A 20,044-nucleotide genomic window follows, 5' to 3' on the forward strand; every position below is an offset into this window, starting at 1 on the left:
ATAAGGATGCGGCCTTGTAACCAAAAGGTTGTGGGTTCAAATCCAGAAGCGCCAGGGTGCCACTGACGTCCCCTTGATCAAGGGGACATCAAGGTACCGTCCCCACACACTGCACACACTGGTGATGGTTAAAAGCAGAGGACACATTTCGTTGTGCTTGTTTAACTGACACTTTTAGCCCATGTTTAACGACAGTGACTTCTGATGCTTCAGTGACTTTGTGGTCATCTTATTGATAAGCAGAGGTGGGAAGTAACGAGTTACATTTATTACGTTACGTTTACTTGAGAAACGTTTTATCAACATGTTTTTTTATAGTTATTAATATTATTAATTCATAACCAATGAATGCCATTATTTTTGCTAACGCCTATGAACCAGAACTGGCTGTCCCTGTAACTCTGGATTAGGCCGTGATGAAATGCGGTAAATGGTTGCCGAGGGAAGAGCGAGGGACTGGAGTGTTGGAGACCCCCTGGGGCGTTGGGGATGCAAGTTAAAGTCACGTTAAAGTGCCCCAAGTTAAAGTCACAGCCACTTAAACGCAAGCAAAGACACTGGCTCTCAACTCATGCTGTGCCACTTACAGCGCAGGTCCCATTTAAATGTGCGGTTACGCTACAGCCACGTCAGCGTCTGACGTTTGCTGGTATGTGTTTAGAATGTGTATGTGTGTATGCTTATGGAAATCTGCGCAGTAACCAGAGACCCCCCCCCAGGTCGTTGCTGTGGTGATGGATCACCTGACAGACCTTCAGATTCTGCAGGACTTATTGGACGCAGGTACGCGGCGTGGGGTGGCTGTCTACATCCTGCTGGAGGCCCAGGGTCTGCCCCACTTCCTGGACATGATGAATCGGCTGCAGATCACCGCCCTTCATCTCCGGGTGAGACTCACACGAACTGCATTTGGCCTTTACAGTCGGGCGTGTTCAGAATAATTTGCAGAAACTGGTATTTTATGTGTACATGTGGATAATGATGGTGCGACCTTCCTCTTGTTGGAAAGTCTAGGCATTCCCATGGCTTTTCCCCGCTATTCACCAACGTCCCGCTCCGTAATCCGACACTGCATGCTGGAACTGTACTGGTTCTGTGACTGAGTGCCCCTGCAGGTCCTTATCTGGGACAGGATCTTTTTGTAAATTCTTCCATGGAACGGTGGCAGCCAGTTTGAACGTTTTTTTTTTTTCAGCTTTTTGTAAATTGATCACATTATTGTATGTTGGCTGAAGAGGGAACAAAATTCACAGGGCTTGAGAAGGGTATTTAGCAATTGGATCTCCTTCGGCAGGAGCAGTAGTTAACTTCTCTCTCCTGTTCCACTGCGTGTGTGTGTGAGAGAGAACATTATTTTCATTAGAAATGCTCTGCCCTGCTCACCCACTCCTTCTGTAAATGCCAGAGCCACACCTCTGTGTACAGGTTTTCCATGTAAATGAGACAGTGTGCCAAGTTCATTTTAAGTGTTTGTTCAAGTCATTTAGTAAGTAGGCACTTCGATGGTAGTGTCACCAGCAAGCATAGAGTTCATTTGAAAAGTCTATCTCTAAACTTTAACATTTGAATTTTTATTGTATAGAAATGTATTATATAATGGAAAGTTTTCTTCATGTAATATATATATATATTTTACATGAAGGGTGGTAGTAGCCTAGTGGGTAACACACTCGCCTATGAACCAGTAGACGCAGGTTCAAATCCCACTTACTACCATTGTGTCCCTGAGCAAGACACTTAACCTTAAGTTGCCCCAGGGGGAGTGTCCCTGTAACTACTGACTGTAAGTCACTCTGGATAAGGGCGTCTGGTAAATACTGTAAATGTAACTCTATATATATATATATATATATATATATATATATATACACACACACACACACACACACACACACACACACACACACACACACAGGGAGTGCAGAATTATTAGGCAAATGAGTATTTTGTCCACATCATCCTCTTCATGCATGTTGTCTTACTCCAAGCTGTATAGGCTCGAAAGCCTACTACCAATTAAGCATATTAGGTGATGTGCATCTCTGTAATGAGAAGGGGTGTGGTCTAATGACATCAACACCCTATATCAGGTGTGCATAATTATTAGGCAACTTCCTTTCCTTTGGCAAAATGGGTCAAAAGAAGGACTTGACAGGCTCAGAAAAGTAAAAAATAGTGAGATATCTTGCAGAGGGATGCAGCACTCTTAAAATTGCAAAGCTTCTGAAGCGTGATTGAACAATCAAGCGCTTCATTCAAAATAGTCAACAGGGTCGCAAGAAGCGTGTGGAAACACCAAGGCGCAAAATAACTGCCCATGAACTGAGAAAAGTCAAGTGTGCAGCTGCCAAGATGCCACTTGCCACCAGTTTGGCCATATTTCAGAGCTGCAACATCACTGGAGTGCCCAAAAGCACAAGGTGTGCAATACTCAGAGACATGGCCAAGTTAAGAAAGGCTGAAAGACGACCACCACTGAACAAGACACACAAGCTGAAACGTCAAGACTGGGCCAAGAAATATCTCAAGACTGATTTTTCTAAGGTTTTATGGACTGCTGAAATGAGAGTGAGTCTTGATGGGCCAGATGGATGGGCCCGTGGCTGGATTGGTAAAGGGCAGAGAGCTCCAGTCCGACAAGGTGGAGGTGGAGTACTGGTTTGGGCTGGTATCATCAAAGATGAGCTTGTGGGGCCTTTTCGGGTTGAGGATGGAGTCAAGCTCAACTCCCAATCCTACTGCCAGTTTCTGGTACAGGAAGAAGTCTGCATCCTTCAAGAAAAACATGATTTTCATGCAGGACAATGCTCCATCACACACGTCCAAGTACTCCACAGCGTGGCTGGCAAGAAAGGGTATAAAAGAAGAAAAACTAATGACATGGCCTCCTTGTTCACCTGATCTGAAACCCATTGAGAACCTGTGGTCCATCATCAAATGTGAGATTTACGAGGAGGGAAAACAGTACACCTCTCTGAACAGTGTCTGGGAGGCTGTGGTTGCTGCTGCACGCAATGTTGATGGTGAACAGATCAAAACACTGACAGAATCCATGGATGGCAGGCTTTTGAGTGTCCTTGCAAAGAAAGGTGGCTATATTGGTCGCTGATTTGTTTTTGAATGTCAGAAATGTATATTTGTGAATGTGGAGATGTTATATTGGTTTCACTGGTAAAAATAAATAATTGAAATGGGTATATACTTGTTTTTTGTTAAGTTGCCTAATAATTATGCACAGTAATAGTCACCCGCACACACAGATATCCCCCTAAAATAGCTAAAAATAAAAACAAACTAAAAACTACTTCCAAAAACATTCAGCTTTGATATTAATGAGTTTTTTGGGTTCATTGAGAACATGGTTGTTGTTCAATAATAAAATTATTCCTCAAAAATACAACTTGCCTAATAATTCTGCACTCCCTGTGTGTGTGTGTGTGTGTGTGTGTGTGTGTGTGTGTGTGTGTGTGTGTGTATATATATATATATATATATGACACACACACACACACATATATATATACACACACACACACACATATATATATATATACACACACACACACACACACACACACACACATATATATATATAAAAGAACAAGTAAGCCCATGTTACAGGCGGTAGCAGCAGGCTCGGTCTTGGGCTGGTTATAGGTGTTTTGAAGGCTTTCTCGTTGGTAGTGCTATGTATGTATTTGTCTTCTGCATATCTGTGTGTGTTATAGAACAGAACCTTTAAAATGTAATTGATTGTAACATTAATTAGATGCCAACAGAGGCTCTGTGATACTTTAACCCTTTTAAAACCAGTTATCTGCTGTGGAAAATGAACTGCGTTAGTTATTGCACTCCCAAGTGCAGAATAATTGCCATATCATTTCCTTTCTGTATCCGGTAGAACTTGCGTGTGAGGAGTGTCCATGGTCCTGGTCTGGCTCTGTCCTTTGGAAAACTCTCAGGTCCACTGTGCTCCAAATACATGCTGGTGGATGGTGAGAAGGTGATGTTTGGATCTTACAGGTTCGTCTGCAGTCCTCTGTTTTTATCTCATAGTCATTCGTGTATGCGCATCACTTACGGTCTGTCCATGTGTGTGTTTGGTTGTTTTAAGCTTCACGTGGTGTTCTTCTCGGGTGGAACGGAACATGATCACAGTGATGACTGGGCAGGTGGTGGACTTCTACGACAGTGACTTCAGGGAACTGTACGCCATGTCTAGAGAGGTGGACCTTTACCGGGAGTTCAACATCAACAAGCCGGCCGGAGTTCCACTCCCCATGTGTAAAGCTGAGGCGCCGAACGTCCTCCCTCCTGTCCCAATCACTACTTCCCGCTTTCAGGTCTCCATTGGGGATCACAAACAAGTAAATCTGAAAGTTCCTGTGCACAAGTACCACAATCCAAAGTACTCTCTGGTTGTTGGAAACAATCTTGGCCTCACAGGGTCCCTTCAGGACCTTTCTTCTATCAGAGACTCTGTTGAAGTGAATACGTCGTCTGTGAAGGCCTTGCAAAAGAAGGCCCTCAATGGCAACAAAGGCAGCAGCGAACAGCTTGACAAAGTCACCTCACAGTCACCAGCCTTGCCTGGACCAGCAGAAGAGGACAAGTTTTTGTCCTTTGGGACGAACCGGCAGCGCAGTTCATTCAGGGTGTTCCTGAAGAATAAAATGGCAAATCAAAGTATCGATACGCAAATGGACAACATGAGGAAAGACTCGAGTTCTGAAGGTCAAAACTGCCCACAACCGTCTATTCAGGCTAAAATCGCCATTTTCAGCCAAGACGCTGCAGCAAATGGTGACGATAAAAATCGTAGAATCAGCCCTATGAGGGAGGACCCTCGTGCCAGTGCTGATATGAGACGTTACGGTACGGAAGGCAAGACATCTGCTCGGATGGATAATTTTGGGAAAGATTCCAAGTCAGCCATTTTCCACAGTGATTCCAAGCATACTAAAGCGGACATTTTGAATGAAGCCAGTCAGAGCACTACAGCAAACACACTCAAAGACGCTAAGATGTCAAACTGTGTTCCTCAGGCTAAAACAAATGGTATGGAGAACAAAGGAGTCGACGCCGCAACGTGCCGAGAGAGAGACACCAGCGACAGCGGGGCCTTGAACTCTGCCCTTGGCCCTGTGGCCGTTAATCACAACACCAACGCCAACCCAGTCACGATGGCCAGTCACAGGACAGAAACCCAACCTGTGAACACGGGGCCGAGCGCTGGCCTGACCGATGCGAGAAGAAAGGAGACGCCACCGCCTGTAAACACAGACTGTAAACGCGCCGGTCCAGGCAAAGACACGGGGCCGAGCGCTGGCCTGGCGTCCCCCGGCGTCCCAGACGGTAACTGTGCAGATGACTTGGAGGACACGTTCGTGGTCATCGAGAATCCTTCCCTGCTGAAACTGAAAAGCAGAAGTCCCTCAAAGCTGAACCAGAGGAGCGTTTCCCTTCAGACCCTAAACGCAACGGGCGAACAGGGTGAGTTGCGGAATTACGGTGAGGTTTCTGGTAACTGATGGTGATGCCTCCCTAACATTCTCTCTTCCAACATCTGCCTTTAGGCTTCAAGCCGCGCCGAAAAAGCCTGAAGAAGAACTGTATTCAGTCTTGAGTTTCTGTCTGCTAGACACTTTGTACTCCGATTGGCCAGAGAACGTCTCCTGACAGTTTCGTTCTGCGGTGTGAAATTGATCATCCTTCAGCAAATATGACTGTATTCATATTCATATATCATTACATCCAGATGCAACTGAGCCCATGAGACTGCATAATCTTGCTTATTTTTATTGCTGAAGCTTTTCTTTTTTTAACTGTAAACTTGAGATCATGTAAAACATCGTTTTTTTTAACAATTCTCAACCAACGTTTTCAGAATATTTTCTACAAAACTTTGTATGTGAAGATGGCATCTATTTGTTCGTTTACATTTCTTATGTCCGTGTAATTTGTGCGTGTGTGAGAGAGAGTGTATTGTAGTATATTGTGTAGTATATTGTAGTTAGTTTCAGACTATTGGACAAGTTTATGTTTGATGCAGAGATAAACAAAGGCTTTGGTATTAGCTGCTAACATTTCATACTTGTGTTGTTTTCAAATGGTGTTATTGTTGTTGTTTTTTCCATTTGTTTTTGCTAAATGTTGCCTTCTTTTAACACCATTTTCATAAAAATGAAGATCCTTGGCAACACTAAGAACTCACAAGTCCTTTTTTTTCTGCCGGCCTTGTACTGGAGCTGTGTTGATCAGAACATGGTTTTTGCTGCACTACCTGTCGCAGCTTCTGGCCTTCAGCTGCCCTCTGCTGTTCCTCCACTCTCCACTCCTCCACATCTCCCTTTCATTTCATCCCTTGCTTTTCATCTGTCATTTTACCGACTGATTTGGTCATTTCAGCCTGATGGGAAATTAAGTTCTGTATTAAGCAAACATGTACAACACACACACAAGATGCCTTGTTATGACAATGCGCGTGTCAAAATGGAGATAGGTTATAACAATGGAAATGAACAAAAGGATCATACAGTAAATAACTGCAATACAGTTACACACCGATTACAATGTGAATACATTTTTTTTGCTAATCACACTTTATGATATATTTTAGTGATTTTAGATATTTCTTTGCAAAACGTTTACATCTTTAAATCTATTAACATATATAAATTATGTGTTAGTATTAAACTTTCATGATTATTATTATTTTCTTCATCCTAAAAAAATTAATTGCTGTATTCTGTGTCTGTTGATGGCGTGTAGACACAATGTGGACTTGTCTCTGGTTCTTGACCTCCAAAACACATCATCTCCACTTTCACTCTCAAGAATTACGGAGGAAAGGGGGCAATTTGGCTGGCCGGGCTCAGTCTGTGGTTTGGTCGTTGATCATTTTCCTCTTGCGTACAGTCACCAGGTCATAGAACGGATCTTTAGTGATGCTAGCCCTGAAGGAGATCATCAGATTACATCTTCAGATACGACTTAAAAACTAGTGAAGGTAAGCGTTGCGTTAAAAGTAAATATGCAAATATGAGAAAGGCAGGATGGTCCCATCAGCACCTGCATGGCGTCTCCACTGTAGTCTCTACTCAGCTCTGCATCTGTAATGTGTCAGTACTGTGTCTGTACTTTCTGAACTGTGTCTGTATTGACTGCCGCTCTGTGTCTGTGCTGTCAGCCCTGTGTCGGCTCCGTGTCTCTACTGTCAGGACTGTGCCTGTACCGTGTCAGTAGTGTCTGCACTACGTATGCACTGTGGGAGCAGTGGCGGCCTAGCGGCCGTTTTTGTGTGAATGATGTGTCTGACCTAATGGAGTTAATCCAGTCGTCCCTTTCCTCTGCACTGGATGCACTAATGCGGTAGGACTGGTGTTTCCCCACCACCACACGCCCGTCCGTCTCTGTCTTACATGCCTTAATCTTCTTTCCCTGGGGGTTAAAAAGCTCCAGACAGTACTGTAACACACAAATGCACCCACTGTTATTTTTATATCTGCACTTGTATATACTTGATGCAGCATTGCAGATGTGTACCTGTTTGTGTGGGTCATCCACCACTGTAACACAAAGGTTCTCCAGTGGAATGATCCCTTTAGGTTCTTTATCCTTGAGAAATAAATACATAAAGATAAATCCAATAAATGAGTATGTTGTGACGTTTCGTTTTACAGAAAAGGTGTGAGGCATACTCACTGTAGTGTATTGAAAATAATAAAGGCAGTTGTCTGTCAGGATGAACCACCTTCTCTTCCATGTTTTCACCCTGCCCCCTATTGAACAGGAGTGTGTGAATGTCCGATATATCGTAAAAATACGAAGCCACTTTATTGTTCCATAACTTTTCACCCTCATCTATTATACAACTTATTATAGAAATTGTCATATCATCATGCCTATAATTTCTAAAGATAATTGTAGATTTATAATGGCTTCCTGACGGCATCTGGCCCTCTAAACTCAATCGTGGGGTATGAATGGAGTTTAGTTTCACACATTTTAAAGGTCATTAAACTTTAAACTGTGGCTCAAAGAAATGGAAAAACAGCTCACCCTCTTTGAGTAGCCAGCCCTCTCGGTCCGGATTAAAGAAAGTGTGTGTGAGATCATTCCCGTCATCCTCTGGGATTGTAAACGGTTCATTCCGTATACTGTCATACAGCTTCTGCATGAGGAAAAAGGGCATACATTTCTATAACTAGTTTGTAAAAAAAACAAAAACTGTTCCATGCCATGTATAGTGTAGTCATGCGTGCAAGTGAATCATATTCATTTATGAAACGTTTCTGCCTCTTTAGGGTGGTTCGTAGGTGGCAAATGGTCAGAACCGTTGATACTGTGATGCCAAAGTGCGCCTTGTGCTGATTGCATTTAAAGTAAATTAGGGTGTGTGTGAATATATAAAGCCCAGGCTTTGACTGCTTTGTCAGTATTTGATAAGCATTGTAGATGCCGCTGTTTTTTTTTGTTCGGGTGTGTGTCTGTGTTTCCGGCCATCGTGCTGGGCCTTTTATCTGATTTATCATGAAACCCTCCTTATCACGATGTTGTGCACCTGTCCCTACTGCTTAAACTGTGGATAACAGGTATAAGTCATTTTAAGACACAAAAAATGTGATTATAAATTGATTAAACATTATGTGCCATCAACATATAAAATATATATCTAGATATTGAGTGAATGATATGGCATTTAAACCTTACTGTCAGCAGCTCGCTGGGCAGGTCTTCACCATGGTTTATGCCTCGGTTCATGCTGATGAAGCGCTCCAGCGTGGGCTTGTCTCTCACATTCGGGTTGTGCAGACTTGTGTTTAGCATGATGATGGCGAAAGACAGAATATAGCAGGTGTCTGACCGAGAGAGGAAGAAATCCATGGATTTAACCACAATTACAGGATTTCTCTGGTCAAGGTGAGTGTCCAAACGATAAACCTGAACTGTTTTGCACCTGTGGACTGGAAGACTCCCGGATTGCAGTTGCAGTAGCGGGCAGCAAAGGCCTCCATCATGCGGTCAATCTTCTGCGCCTCACCAGGGAGACGGAAATTCCACAGGAACTGCCTGTGGAGTTGTGGGTCAATACGCAGAGGCTAAGCTCGATAGACTTTCAACTTTTAGATCAATCCAGTGGACCCTTCTTTCCCTTACCTCAGTGCCTGCACCAGGTTCAGGTTGCTAAACTCATGGAGGGCCACAAAGGCTTTTAGAATCTGAAGATGCAGTTCTTCTCTAAAAAAAAAACAACACACAACAGCATGTGGTCCAGATTACCATAGTAAACAGCACTGATAATGTAATTTACTTTACTTTACTTTACTTGGCAGATGCTTTTATCCAAAGCCACTTACAAGAGGAAGACACCAGCAATTCTCATTCGGTTACCATAAATTTTGAGTTAAAAAACTAAGAGCCCTGATAAGGCCGAACTTGTCAAGAATAGAACGTGCTGGGGAATTGTTAAGTGCTAGATGAAAAAAATGTTTTGTGTGTGTTGAGTGAGTGTGCATGTCTGTGTAGAACACATTAGTGATTAGTGAACTGTTGATGGGGCCATTTTTGCTATTGCTTTCCTCGTTGTGTTAGTATGCATTATGGTAGTGGAATTACAGTGAATATAGTCGCAACAATTGCAACACAGTTCTGTACCTTTCTCCCAGAAAGATGCCGATGGCTGTCTTATTGAGTCCTTCCTCTTTATAAAGGAACTCTGCCACTGCCTGTGGAGTCCATTCCAGAATGGCATTGTCCAGTAGATACTGAATACCCTGCAGTGAAAAGTCACAATCAACCATATGCATTATTGAGATTTTGTTGGATTAAATTTAAACGGGGGGTAGGCGACATCAGCAACGACCTGACTTAGTCTGGCAAGTTTGTAGCCCTGAAAAGTGCATGTCTGTAGACTGAAGTAAAAGCTGAGTTGACAGAGGGAAGAGAAGACGCAAGCTGCAGATGCTTCCTGTTGGCTGAACTCATGGACTTTTTTTCCATCAGATCTTGTGGCATCACCCTGCTTTTCATTTATTTAATCAGCAGCTATGGTTAAAATTGGTGTTCTCTTGATGTTTCTTGCAAAAGTAAAAGGCAGCAACACTGACAATTCTCATCTGCGATAAATGAGAGATTATCAGATGACCTCCCTACGTGGACTCAGTAAAATACGTTTAGCTGCTGCTGTACTGCTGTATTGTGGTTCTCAGAAAATGTCACAGAACTCTGACTACTGCTGATAAGTGTGGTGTTAACACCTCTTCAGAGGACAGGATGTGGTTCGCATTCTCGCTCTTCTCCGCCTCCTCTTCCTTTAACCCACTTTTAAGACTGTCGGCAGTTCAACGATACATTTTCCCACTTTTATCTTGGCCAATATGCCCATTTATATGCCATTTAAATAATAGTGAATGACGTGGATGTACTGTGACACACTCCATTACACTAGTTCAGACTGTCCATACCTGAGTACAGCATACACAACACTGAGGGGCGGGGTTGCATGGTGACACACAGGGTTAAAGTCTAGCTCCTCCTCTTTGCCCCTCCCCCTTGCCCCACCCATCCGAGATTTTGGCCCTTGGTCCAGCCTCCCAGGTGTAGAGGTCGTTTTTTTATTGAAATTGTTTTCATTATTTTATTGAAATGATTTTAAATTATTTAATTGTAAAGTTCCGACTCTAACCATATTGCACGGTTTCCTCTCTTTGTAATAATTCTACACCAAATCCAGAATCCTGCCTCACACATATGCTTCACATCCCTTTAGAATTTCATGGTTCTCTGCATTAATTTGTGATCTGATCTTCATCTACCTAAAGGGTATTAACAAACACATTGTGCCAATGTATTACAAAAAATTATTGAAAACAACCATAAACAACTCATATTGCTAGTCGAATTATTTATTATTTTAGGCACATTATATTCATATGACCGTGAACTTTGGCATGTCTGTGAAAGCTGTGAGATCAGATTGGTCAGATTGTTGTGTTGCATTTAATGCACAGAAATGTCCCCTTTCACTTGGACTCCAAACGCACGGCTCTAAACGGACTGATTCAATGAGATCATTACTTCAGTTTACTCAGAACATAAAATAGTTTTGCTTGGCTTGATGTAAAATATATGAAGAGCATCAGACACACTTTACCTTTTTCGGCTCCATGTTGAACTTCTTTTTTCCACATAAAAACCTCTTGGACCTCAGAACCGTTGTGCTGTAGGATTTGAGAGACGGGGATCAGAGGGATTGTGATTGTGAAGTCACATGTAATAAAGATAAAGATGTATTCCTTGTGCGGTGCATTGAAAAAGGTGACCAGCTCTTCAGCTGAGCTGAGTCAATGCTTGTGAGTATTTATCCAAGCAGAAATGCCTTTTCTAGTAATGCTGTGATTTTATTGTGAGGCGACCAGGGGAATCGCGGGTAAAAGCTACAGCAGGATTCGTCAGGACGCGTGAAATTAACTCACTTCTCCTCATCAGACTCCATGTCCTCAATCTCTGTTATGACGCTGCTGATTTCCAGCTTAAGCTGCTGCGAAAGGAAGGTGATGCAGAGAAACAAAAGAATGAAGCGTCTGCACACACTCACACACACACACACACACACACCCCTACAGAAGTGCGTGTCGCCAGTGCCAGATCTCTCTACCTGAATGTCATCCATGATGTTGTTCTTGCGAATCCCCCGGATCATTCCGATCTCCTTTTTCTCCAAAGATGTGAGATCTGTCGGTGCTTCACATACACATGAGAACAATCAGTCGAGGTCCTTCACCATCACACACGCCCGTACCAACGCTTCGGTTAGAGCCTCGCTGAAAAAGTCCACCTCACGACTTCCCTCAACTCACACCACCTGAGTCTTTTCCTGTCGGAACTACATCACTGGAAGTAATCTGCGGGCTGAGCGCTGGACAACCTTCCCCACGAACCCTCACCGTCTCCTGCACCATGCTGTGAAGGTCCCTACCTTTTCCCCAGAGGAAGCTGTCCTTTCTTTGGCTGCCCATGCTGCACAATCTGGAGGCACAATAGCAAGAGGCAGGAAGTGGGCGTCGGTGTTACAGAGTCCCTGAGCTGAAGTGAAAGAGAGAGAGAGAGAGAGAGAGGGGGGGGGGGGCAACTTTCCACAGCATTACACCTGCAGGCTGCTGAGGGCCACTGCGCGTTATTCTGCGTCGCTTCTGTTCTTCAGCAGAACAGAATGCCGACTACAGACTACACACACACACACACACACACAGGATGACTACTACTGTCCACACTCCAACCGCCAGCTGGGTTTTAATGAGCGCCTCAGAGCGGACGCTGTTCACGCTGCCGAGCCGCCCGGCACTGGCGCCCCCTGCCGTCCGAACGGAGGAACACATTCATCACCAATGATGAAGCGCTGCAGGACGCGCAACTTCCTATATCTCAGGGGGGGGAGAGAGGGGGGTAGCGGGAGAGAGAGAGAGAGAGAGAGAGAGAGAGAGAGAGGGAGGGAGACAGAGGGGGAGGGAGAGAGAGGGAAAGAATCGGAGATAGAGAGAGTATCGGGATATAAACTGAGAAGTATAGCACTCTATAGCTTAGATGTCTAATAGAGAGAGTACGCTATTAGAGTTAAATTTTTTACCTATCTAGTGGGGGAGAGTATATCAGATAGAGATCTCTAATGGATAGCGGATATATGATATAGGATATTATCATTTATATTTTTTCCTGCTCTCGATAGATTTTTTTTTTTTTAGCCAGGCTCAAAGACTGAGATACTCTCTCTTTGAGATTAAATAGGGAGAGGGGGGACGGAGATCAGGAGAGGGGGGGGGTGGAGGACTGAAAGAGTCGAGTGGATAGATCTCGCTCGCGTATCGGATCTTAGCAGAGAGAGATGGAGAGAGAGAGAGGGAGGGAGAGAGAGAGAAAAAGAGGGAGGCACAGAGGGGGGGGGGGGGTTCAGAGAGAGGGAGAGAGAGAGAGAGAGAGAGAGACAGAGAGAGAGATTGAGAAACAGAGGGAGGGACAGAGAGGGGGGGGGGTAGAGAGAAGGAGAGAGAGAGAGAGAGAGAGACAGCGTAACCCGTTTCCTGTACTCCACTTTACTTTTCACCAAGTTTGTCAGTTGCAGCGCCTTTCTGAAGTTCTTCAGAAACATGCAGGCGATCAAGTGTGTAGTGGTCGGAGACGGGTGAGTCTGAATTTGACGGGAAAGTTGAATTGAACCTGTTTCATGTGTCAGTTTGCGTGTGTATATATATTTTGAACGGTCCTCGTGTTGGTTGAGTGTGAAACCTCAGCAGCTCAGCCCGCGGAAGCTGCAGATCAGATGATTTCTACCGGCCGGTGTAGATCAGTCCTCTCTGTCAGTGTGTCTGTCATCGCTGCTTTCGTGTTTCCCCGGTTCTTTATTTCTCCACGTATTGGTTGGTACTCTGTCCTCCTCGCGTGAACCTTTTCAGCCAGCTGCGCAGCTGGAGCCAGGCTGACCAGGAGCTGTAGATGTTTGCAGGGATCTCCTGCTGGAATTTAGAATGTCATCAACAGCAGCCATGTTCCCAGCCCAGGCCGATCAGTTCCCCTACCGCTGATGAAAAAGGAAGAACGTGCCATCGTGCAGGGCGGTGTGGTGTTCAGCCTGGAATAAGTGTAAAGCGTGCATCTCGGGGTGGCGTGAGGGTAGTGTTGTGTTGCACATTGTTATATTACGTGTAGTGAGGCGCAGTCAAGAACGTCACGTTGTGAGTGGGTTCAATTTTCGTAAAAGTCAAGCCGCGTTGATGTTTCATCACATTCATCGCGATGCAAAATTATCTCGTAACGTCTTTTCAGGTTTTTAATGACCCAGATTTACATTTAAATTTTTTATTACTCCAAAAAGCTGCAGTGTGTGCGGTACTTTTTTCTATTTAAAGGATATCCTGTGTGTATGTGTGCGGGTGGGTGGCAGTGTGTGTTTGTGTGTGTGTGTGTGTGTGTCTTCTCCATTTTGCAGTTGCTTGGTTCCTCTTCTGCCATTTTGACACTCATCACCTTTGAGTTTCGTGTTCCTCAGCGCGGCGAAACGCAGATGCCGCATCTCAGCCGTAACTACCTGTGCACGCCGACACATCTGGGCCCATGTTGGAGGCCAAGAAGAGACGTGCTCCGAATCTGAATCCGAGTCCAGTTGAAATCCTCCGAACCGCACCTGCTCAACGGCAGCTACACACAGCAACTTGCACGGTTCCTCCTGTGCTCCATTTTTGACGGGCGGGGCGCGGTTTTGGGGCTTTTTGTGGTTAGGATTGGCTCATCTGTTGCTAATGGGTCTTTACAACAAAGGCCACAGTCCTCATCAGGAGCTGACCTGAAATGCAGCGCAGCTACTTCTTTGCAGTTGCGTGTGCGTGCGGACGAGCCTCTGAAGGGCCGCGCCCCCCCCCACGAGCGTCCCACCCGCTGGCCTGGACCCGGAGAGCGACTGGGAATCTCTCAAAGGTTCCCATCTTGGAGTTGTTGGACAGAGTAAAATATTTGCAGATGCAGCGGAAGTCAGCTCAGAGACGGCGCGGAGATATCTCCTGAGCAATAATTCTCCTCAGCCAATACCGCGGTAAAATAACAGATAAAATCCAGCAAGCGTGTGGAAATGAAACTGACTAAAACGCGGGCAAAAAGGAATGTGCACAGCTCCGCAGGTGATGATGAGGGGGAGGAAGCAGATACGTAACGGTGGCCTGTCCATCAGCGCTTTGCCCTGGGCGGGGGATAGAACAACCGCAGATTCCTTTTTGCAATCAGGAAAGAGGGGAAGAGAGGCGGCCCCGCCTATAATTCAAGTGTGCACAGGTTTGGGTCTGTGTGTGTGCAAGTGTGTGTGTTTGCGAGACGGCGGAAGTAAAAATGCGAAGAAGAGGAGAAGCAGTCAGGCCTCAGCAGCTTGCGGAGAGAGCTGAATACACGAGAGCGATGGAGGGAGGGAGGGAGGGAGGAATGGCCGAGCGTAGCCTCGGGTGAATGCTGCTCTATCCGAGCTGCTTAAAAACGCCGCCTGGAGGCAGCATTCCTGCCTGCCTGCCCCAACACGCCCTGCGTGCCGACAGACGGAAGCGGTGCTGAAAGTAGCCAGACTTGGGTGGAAGCAGAAGACCCAGGTTCCAATAGGGGTGTGGCGGCCTAGCGGTTAAGGAAGAGGTTGCCGGTTCGAATCCCGATCCGCCACGATGCCACACACTGCTCCCCGGGCGCCTGTCATGGCCGCCCACTGCTCACTCAGGGTGATGGGTTAAATGCAGAGGACAAATTTCACTGTGTGTGCCGTGTGCTGTGTATCACACGTGACAATCACTTCACTTCACTCCACTTACTACACCCTGAGTGTCTCCAGGGGGGGACTGTCCCTGTCGCTCTGGATAAGGGCGTCTGGTAAATGCCGTAAATGTAAATGAAATTCAGGGTGTCTGGAGTTGTGAAATTATTTCTGTGCTTGTGTGCATCTCTAGTTTACTACACCGGGTCCATGCGGGGGGTCCATTCGAGTGCAGATCCCAGAGATGGAGGAAGGAGTTGTGCTCGGTGTGCCATGGTGTCACGCTCGACAGGACGTTCTCTAGCCTGTCTCAAGCCTCTCCGCACTGACTGTGTGATTAGGATAAGATGTTTGCCAGGTCGATTGAAGGACGAAGGAAATGCAGTATAGGACAGGAAAACCTTTTTACAAGTGACTCCTCCAATCCTGTCACCTCAGAAGCCGCTTGGTTCCGCTTTATCGGAACAGTTTTTGGTTACGTTCCGCCACCACTGTTGTCTTGTGGTACGTAGATGCCCCACATGTTAACTCTGCACGCGGCCACGCGAAGGAGGAGCGTGAGCAGACACGGCCGTTCCGCATCTGCAGCCGAAACCGCTCCATCACTCAGAGCGACAGTCTGTTGAAAGGGGTCTTTGATGGACATGTGCCGTTTCTCCCCTGTCTTCCAGTGCCGTGGGGAAGACATGTCTGCTCATCAGCTACACCACCAACGCCTTCCCCGGGGAGTACATTCCCACCGTGTAAGTGCCACCTTCGGGCCGCAGGGGACCGCGGGGACATTTAACGGGATCCCCTGTGCCTCTTTATTGGGAAACGGACGCTATAACAGCGTAATAACCTGCCATAGGCAGCCTGTCTTCTGGGATGTCATTACACAAGCGCTTTCTGTGGCAACCAGGCAGCAGGTCTGGGTGAGTCCCGGAACCCCAGACGTGAGCTGTCGGTAATGACGTCCCAGAAGTCATGCGATGTTCACCATGAAGAACCCTCACCTCCTGTCTCTGCTCAGGTTTGATAACTATTCAGCCAACGTGATGGTGGACAGTAAACCGGTGAACCTGGGACTGTGGGACACAGCGGGACAGGAGGATTATGACCGACTGCGGCCACTGTCCTACCCGCAGACGGTGCAGTTAACGCCCCTCCCTCATTACAGCACAGCTTATGGGTGTGTGAATCATCAGTAGTAATCCTGTGTGTGTGTGTGTGTGTGTGTGTTCCTCTCGCAGGATGTCTTCCTCATCTGCTTCTCCCTGGTCAGCCCAGCCTCCTTTGAGAATGTCAGAGCGAAGGTCAGTGGTGCCCGTGATTGGTCTGAACATTACTCTCATGTTCTGAATCCCGGGAAAGGAAATGAATATGGAGTGCTGTGCCGCAGATGGACTCTAGGTGGCAGTATGTACTAAATGTACTAGTAATTGAAGTGTAGTCACATATATTAAGTGAAATATACCACACACACACACACACACACACACACACACCCTCGGAATAACAAACAGACAGACAGACTATAGATGGATTAATAGATATAAGAGCATAAATCCAGATAATCACGCTGCCATCAGAAAGACAATTATCTCTGCATATTGCCTTATCCGTCTTATTAATGTTCAACCGGAGCGAAACTATGATACAAATATTTTTATCTTTATATATTTTACTTGATTTCTTTGCAGAGTTTATTTTTTTCTCCAGACTCCTTCGGAGTTACCGTGGTTACCACGGGTAAGCATATGCAAATTAAAATGCAGGAGATAAATTAAAATCTATTTAAAGGCAAACAAGAGCCAGGAAGGCGCACAGCCACGGAGAGGGAGGAAGGAGTTGTGCTCGGTGCGCCGTGGTGTCACGCTCGGCAGGACGTTCTCGAGCCTGTCTCAAGCCTCTCAGCGTGGAGTGAGCTCAAGTGGCTGCTCGGGGCTTTGAGAGTGATTGTATAAGAAACATATATGAAAGATTTAGCATTTCGGACTGGAGCCCAACTGGAACCATGACAAGCCTGTAAGATAATGCAGGCAAACAGGCTTTGAGAGGGTTTTTGGTCAGTTGAGGAGCGTGATGATCGATTCGCAGACGCATGTTGGTGAGTCACACTGACCTGTGGGATTTTACGCTGTGTGGCATCACTTCTTCTCATGCAGACGAGTACCATACTGAGGATAATGGGGTGGAGCATCCCTGGGTCACACAGCCACAAATATAGCAGGATAATGAATGCAGGGGATGATTCAGCGCATTAAACTCTGCATCCAAGAGATATTATTAGAGGCAGGCCACCAAGGTGGTCCACGTGGCACCACAGTGGACCAATAACATGTATGAATCTAATTCAAGCTAGCGGCCAGAGGGTGGTGGAAAAACAGACGTTCTGTTCATTTCACTTCAGTTCTTCTTTGTTCTCCCCTCAGTGGTACCCGGAGGTCAGACATCATTGCCCCTCCACACCCATAATTCTGGTGGGCACCAAGCTTGACTTGAGAGACGAGAAGGACACCATTGAGAAGCTGAAGGAGAAGAAACTGGCACCTATCACTTATCCACAAGGCTTGGCACTGGCCAAGGAAATTGGTGGGATTTTCTGTTCTGTTTCCTGTGATTACTGGATTGCTTAACCTAAATTAAGTCGCCTAATGAGGTTCTTCATGAACTCGAGTCAGCTAAATCAGAATGAATTATGGTGCTTCCTTTCTGTACAGGAGTGTTGGAAATGTACAGATTTCCTCCCACACTAGGAAAAGCTCTGGGCTTCCATCAGACTGAGAATGCATTTCGAAAGCTCTCCATGTTTGAACTATGTGGTGTATACTCATTTGTGTGTGTGTGTGTGTGTGTGTGTGTGTGTATACACTCTGGCTGCATAGATGCGGTGAAGTACCTGGAATGCTCAGCTCTGACTCAGCGTGGACTGAAGACTGTGTTTGATGAGGCCATCCGTGCGGTGCTGTGTCCCCAACCAACCAAACCCAAGAAGAAGGGCTGCCTTTTGCTCTAAGAGTTCGGGGCGATGGGCGGGGCAGGTCATCATTTAATTTGTCAGAATAAATACAAGCTTCTTTTTTAATGCCAAATAGCTTCTTTCACTGCTGGAAACAAGCAATATAATGTTGCATTGAACAGATCTGTCTTTTAGAGTTGAATCTTGTATTGATGCGTAATGATGGTCCTCTCTGTTCACTTCGATTGGTTCTTAAAAGCACAAAAACGCACCCAAAGAGAATCCATCTGCCAACCAAAATGCTCTGCTCTGTGTGATGACTGAAAGATGATCTCACTGTCCAATCATGGAGTTGACCGTGGCATGGATCAAATGCTTTTCATCAAATTGTCTAAATATGTGCATCTCAAATACACTTGAATACTGAATGTTCTTTGCTTTAAAACGTCTTTGACCATTCTCTCTCTTCTACAGAGAGAACACAATGCTGAGCTTTTATTCAGATCTACAATGTTGAATAGATTTTTCGGTACTAGGCTGTTTTAAGATCAGCAATTTGATTTTTTTTTCTAAATACTGTTATATGTATTATATTCAGATTGATTATTGATTATTAGAAAATGGATAATCTGCACTTCTAAAAGTGAGAAATGTTGGATGAATAATGTTTTCATTGCATGTTGAATATAGGTATCAGGGGAAGCCAGCAAAAGCTGGTTTCATATTAAAACATGTTTGACCGTAATACACTGTAATTCTGACTTGATTTGAGGGTGTTTTTTTGCAGTTATCCTGGTGTTTGACACACACTTCGAGGAGCTACTAGACGTGACAGTGCTAATCACCTGATCTGGACACACACGTGGCACACGTGTCCATGCAGAACTCTGCATCATCATGCATCACCACACTGACCCACCAGCTGGACGCAGATCCGTTGACTCAGATCCTTCTCTCTTTTTTTTTTTTCAGTCTTTTTGGTGGCCCTGAAATGGCACTCCCTCCACTGCACGGTGGGGGCGTAGGTTTAGCTCTTCTGTAAACGAGACATGCGGATGCACAGACAAGGGAATTTTATTTTGAACAAAATCACAGTATACGGGACAACAAACAGGCACGTCTACATATACATACATACTATAAACCAGCAAGGACTAGACACAAGAGGGCGTCTTAAATACACTCAACAACAGGTGAATACAATTTCGGATAAGGGCAGAACATTGACACCAGAAAATTACCCCTAAGTCGCAACCATGACAGTCAGGGACCTTCCATCTTGGAGAGGTCATGAAGTGCAGCGTGCCAAAATCACCACAAACAAGGGGTGTGTGTGTGTGTGTGTGTGTGTGTGTGTGTGTGTGTGTGTGTGGGTGGGGCGGGGGTCCATATATCACAGCCTCAGCTGGCCTTCTCGGGCGGCTGTATTTCATATGGATAATGTTTCCTTTCAGAGGCCTGACATCCTTTTCAACATGTGGGACATAAGGGCTCGTGATTATACACAATATTCGCACAAATATCATTATGCCTTAATAAGGTGTTAAGTGCTGCTGTTGGTGTGACTTGTGTGAACTCAAAAATGAGAAGAAACCCCCAGGATAAAGCAAACACAAGATGTGATGTCCACCGGCGGCACATTGCAGCACAAGCTCTTTATCTCTGCATGGCCACTTGTAGTCTCACAAAGCCCAGTGTGAGTGACAGCCTGTCCCCATCTCAACCCCTCATCTGCACAGAGCAGGAACCCTGGCTGATAATGGAGAAAAACAAAGGAGAAGGGGAAAAAAGGAGCAAGTGTCCATTCACGGGGAAAGTCTTGT

General features: G+C 45.5%; 3 protein-coding genes across 9 annotated transcripts in view; 2 read left to right on the top strand and 1 right to left on the bottom strand.

The window, feature by feature from the left end:
* Nucleotides 1–7,646, top strand: part of fam83fa (family with sequence similarity 83 member Fa) — an 11,263-nt gene extending 3,617 nt beyond the window's left edge. The window contains exons 2-5 of the mRNA XM_028985453.1: nt 720–887; nt 3,902–4,023; nt 4,115–5,493; nt 5,577–7,646. Of these exons, the coding sequence (XP_028841286.1) occupies nt 720–887; nt 3,902–4,023; nt 4,115–5,493; nt 5,577–5,626 (1,719 nt within the window). The 3' untranslated portion in view covers nt 5,627–7,646. The remainder of the gene's footprint in view (nt 1–719; nt 888–3,901; nt 4,024–4,114; nt 5,494–5,576) is intronic.
* cyth4a (cytohesin 4a) lies at nt 6,414–12,388 on the bottom strand. 6 transcript variants are annotated; one of them, XM_028985459.1, is made up of 13 exons: nt 11,981–12,368; nt 11,660–11,745; nt 11,478–11,542; nt 11,156–11,222; nt 9,658–9,776; nt 9,160–9,240; nt 8,960–9,072; nt 8,713–8,861; nt 8,062–8,173; nt 7,705–7,781; nt 7,546–7,617; nt 7,319–7,467; nt 6,414–6,956 (listed from the first exon to the last, which is right to left on the bottom strand). In XM_028985459.1, the coding sequence occupies exons 1-13, from the start codon at nt 12,018–12,020 to the stop codon at nt 6,875–6,877; spliced, it is 1,212 nt and encodes a 403-aa protein (XP_028841292.1). In that variant the 5' UTR covers nt 12,021–12,368; the 3' UTR covers nt 6,414–6,874. The 6 variants fall into 6 exon arrangements, with proteins under 6 accessions (XP_028841292.1, XP_028841291.1, XP_028841289.1 ...); XM_028985458.1 differs by having other exon boundaries at nt 6,414–7,440; nt 11,981–12,373; XM_028985456.1 differs by having other exon boundaries at nt 7,319–7,617; nt 11,981–12,372.
* A 647-nt stretch (nt 12,389–13,035) lies between these two features.
* rac2 (Rac family small GTPase 2) lies at nt 13,036–18,966 on the top strand. 2 transcript variants are annotated; one of them, XM_028985897.1, is made up of 6 exons: nt 13,036–13,180; nt 15,952–16,023; nt 16,293–16,410; nt 16,513–16,575; nt 17,695–17,854; nt 18,148–18,966. In XM_028985897.1, exons 1-6 carry the CDS (start codon nt 13,146–13,148, stop codon nt 18,276–18,278), a joined length of 579 nt encoding a protein of 192 aa, XP_028841730.1. In that variant the 5' UTR covers nt 13,036–13,145; the 3' UTR covers nt 18,279–18,966. The 2 variants fall into 2 exon arrangements, with proteins under 2 accessions (XP_028841730.1, XP_028841731.1); XM_028985898.1 differs by having other exon boundaries at nt 17,695–17,863; nt 18,153–18,208.
* Nucleotides 18,967–20,044: the final 1,078 nt, after the last annotated feature.

Source organism: Denticeps clupeoides, chromosome 7, assembly GCF_900700375.1.
Source record: "Denticeps clupeoides chromosome 7, fDenClu1.1, whole genome shotgun sequence".
Classification (NCBI taxonomy): Eukaryota; Metazoa; Chordata; class Actinopteri; order Clupeiformes; family Denticipitidae; genus Denticeps; species Denticeps clupeoides.

Coding starts and splice junctions, on each gene's coding strand:
- cyth4a (XM_028985454.1), bottom strand. CDS start 12,020: ATGGGCAGCCAAAGAAAGGACAGCTTCCTCTGGGGAAAAG. Junction 9,241..9,657: donor GGCATCTTTCTGGGAGAAAG/GTACAGAACTGT, acceptor TTTTTTTTTTAG/AGAAGAACTGCATCTTCAGA. Junction 8,862..8,959: donor GGGAGTCTTCCAGTCCACAG/GTGCAAAACAGT, acceptor TCTCTCGGTCAG/ACACCTGCTATATTCTGTCT.
- rac2 (XM_028985897.1), top strand. CDS start 13,146: ATGCAGGCGATCAAGTGTGTAGTGGTCGGAGACGG. Junction 16,024..16,292: donor GGGGAGTACATTCCCACCGT/GTAAGTGCCACC, acceptor GTCTCTGCTCAG/GTTTGATAACTATTCAGCCA. Junction 16,576..17,694: donor TTGAGAATGTCAGAGCGAAG/GTCAGTGGTGCC, acceptor TTCTCCCCTCAG/TGGTACCCGGAGGTCAGACA.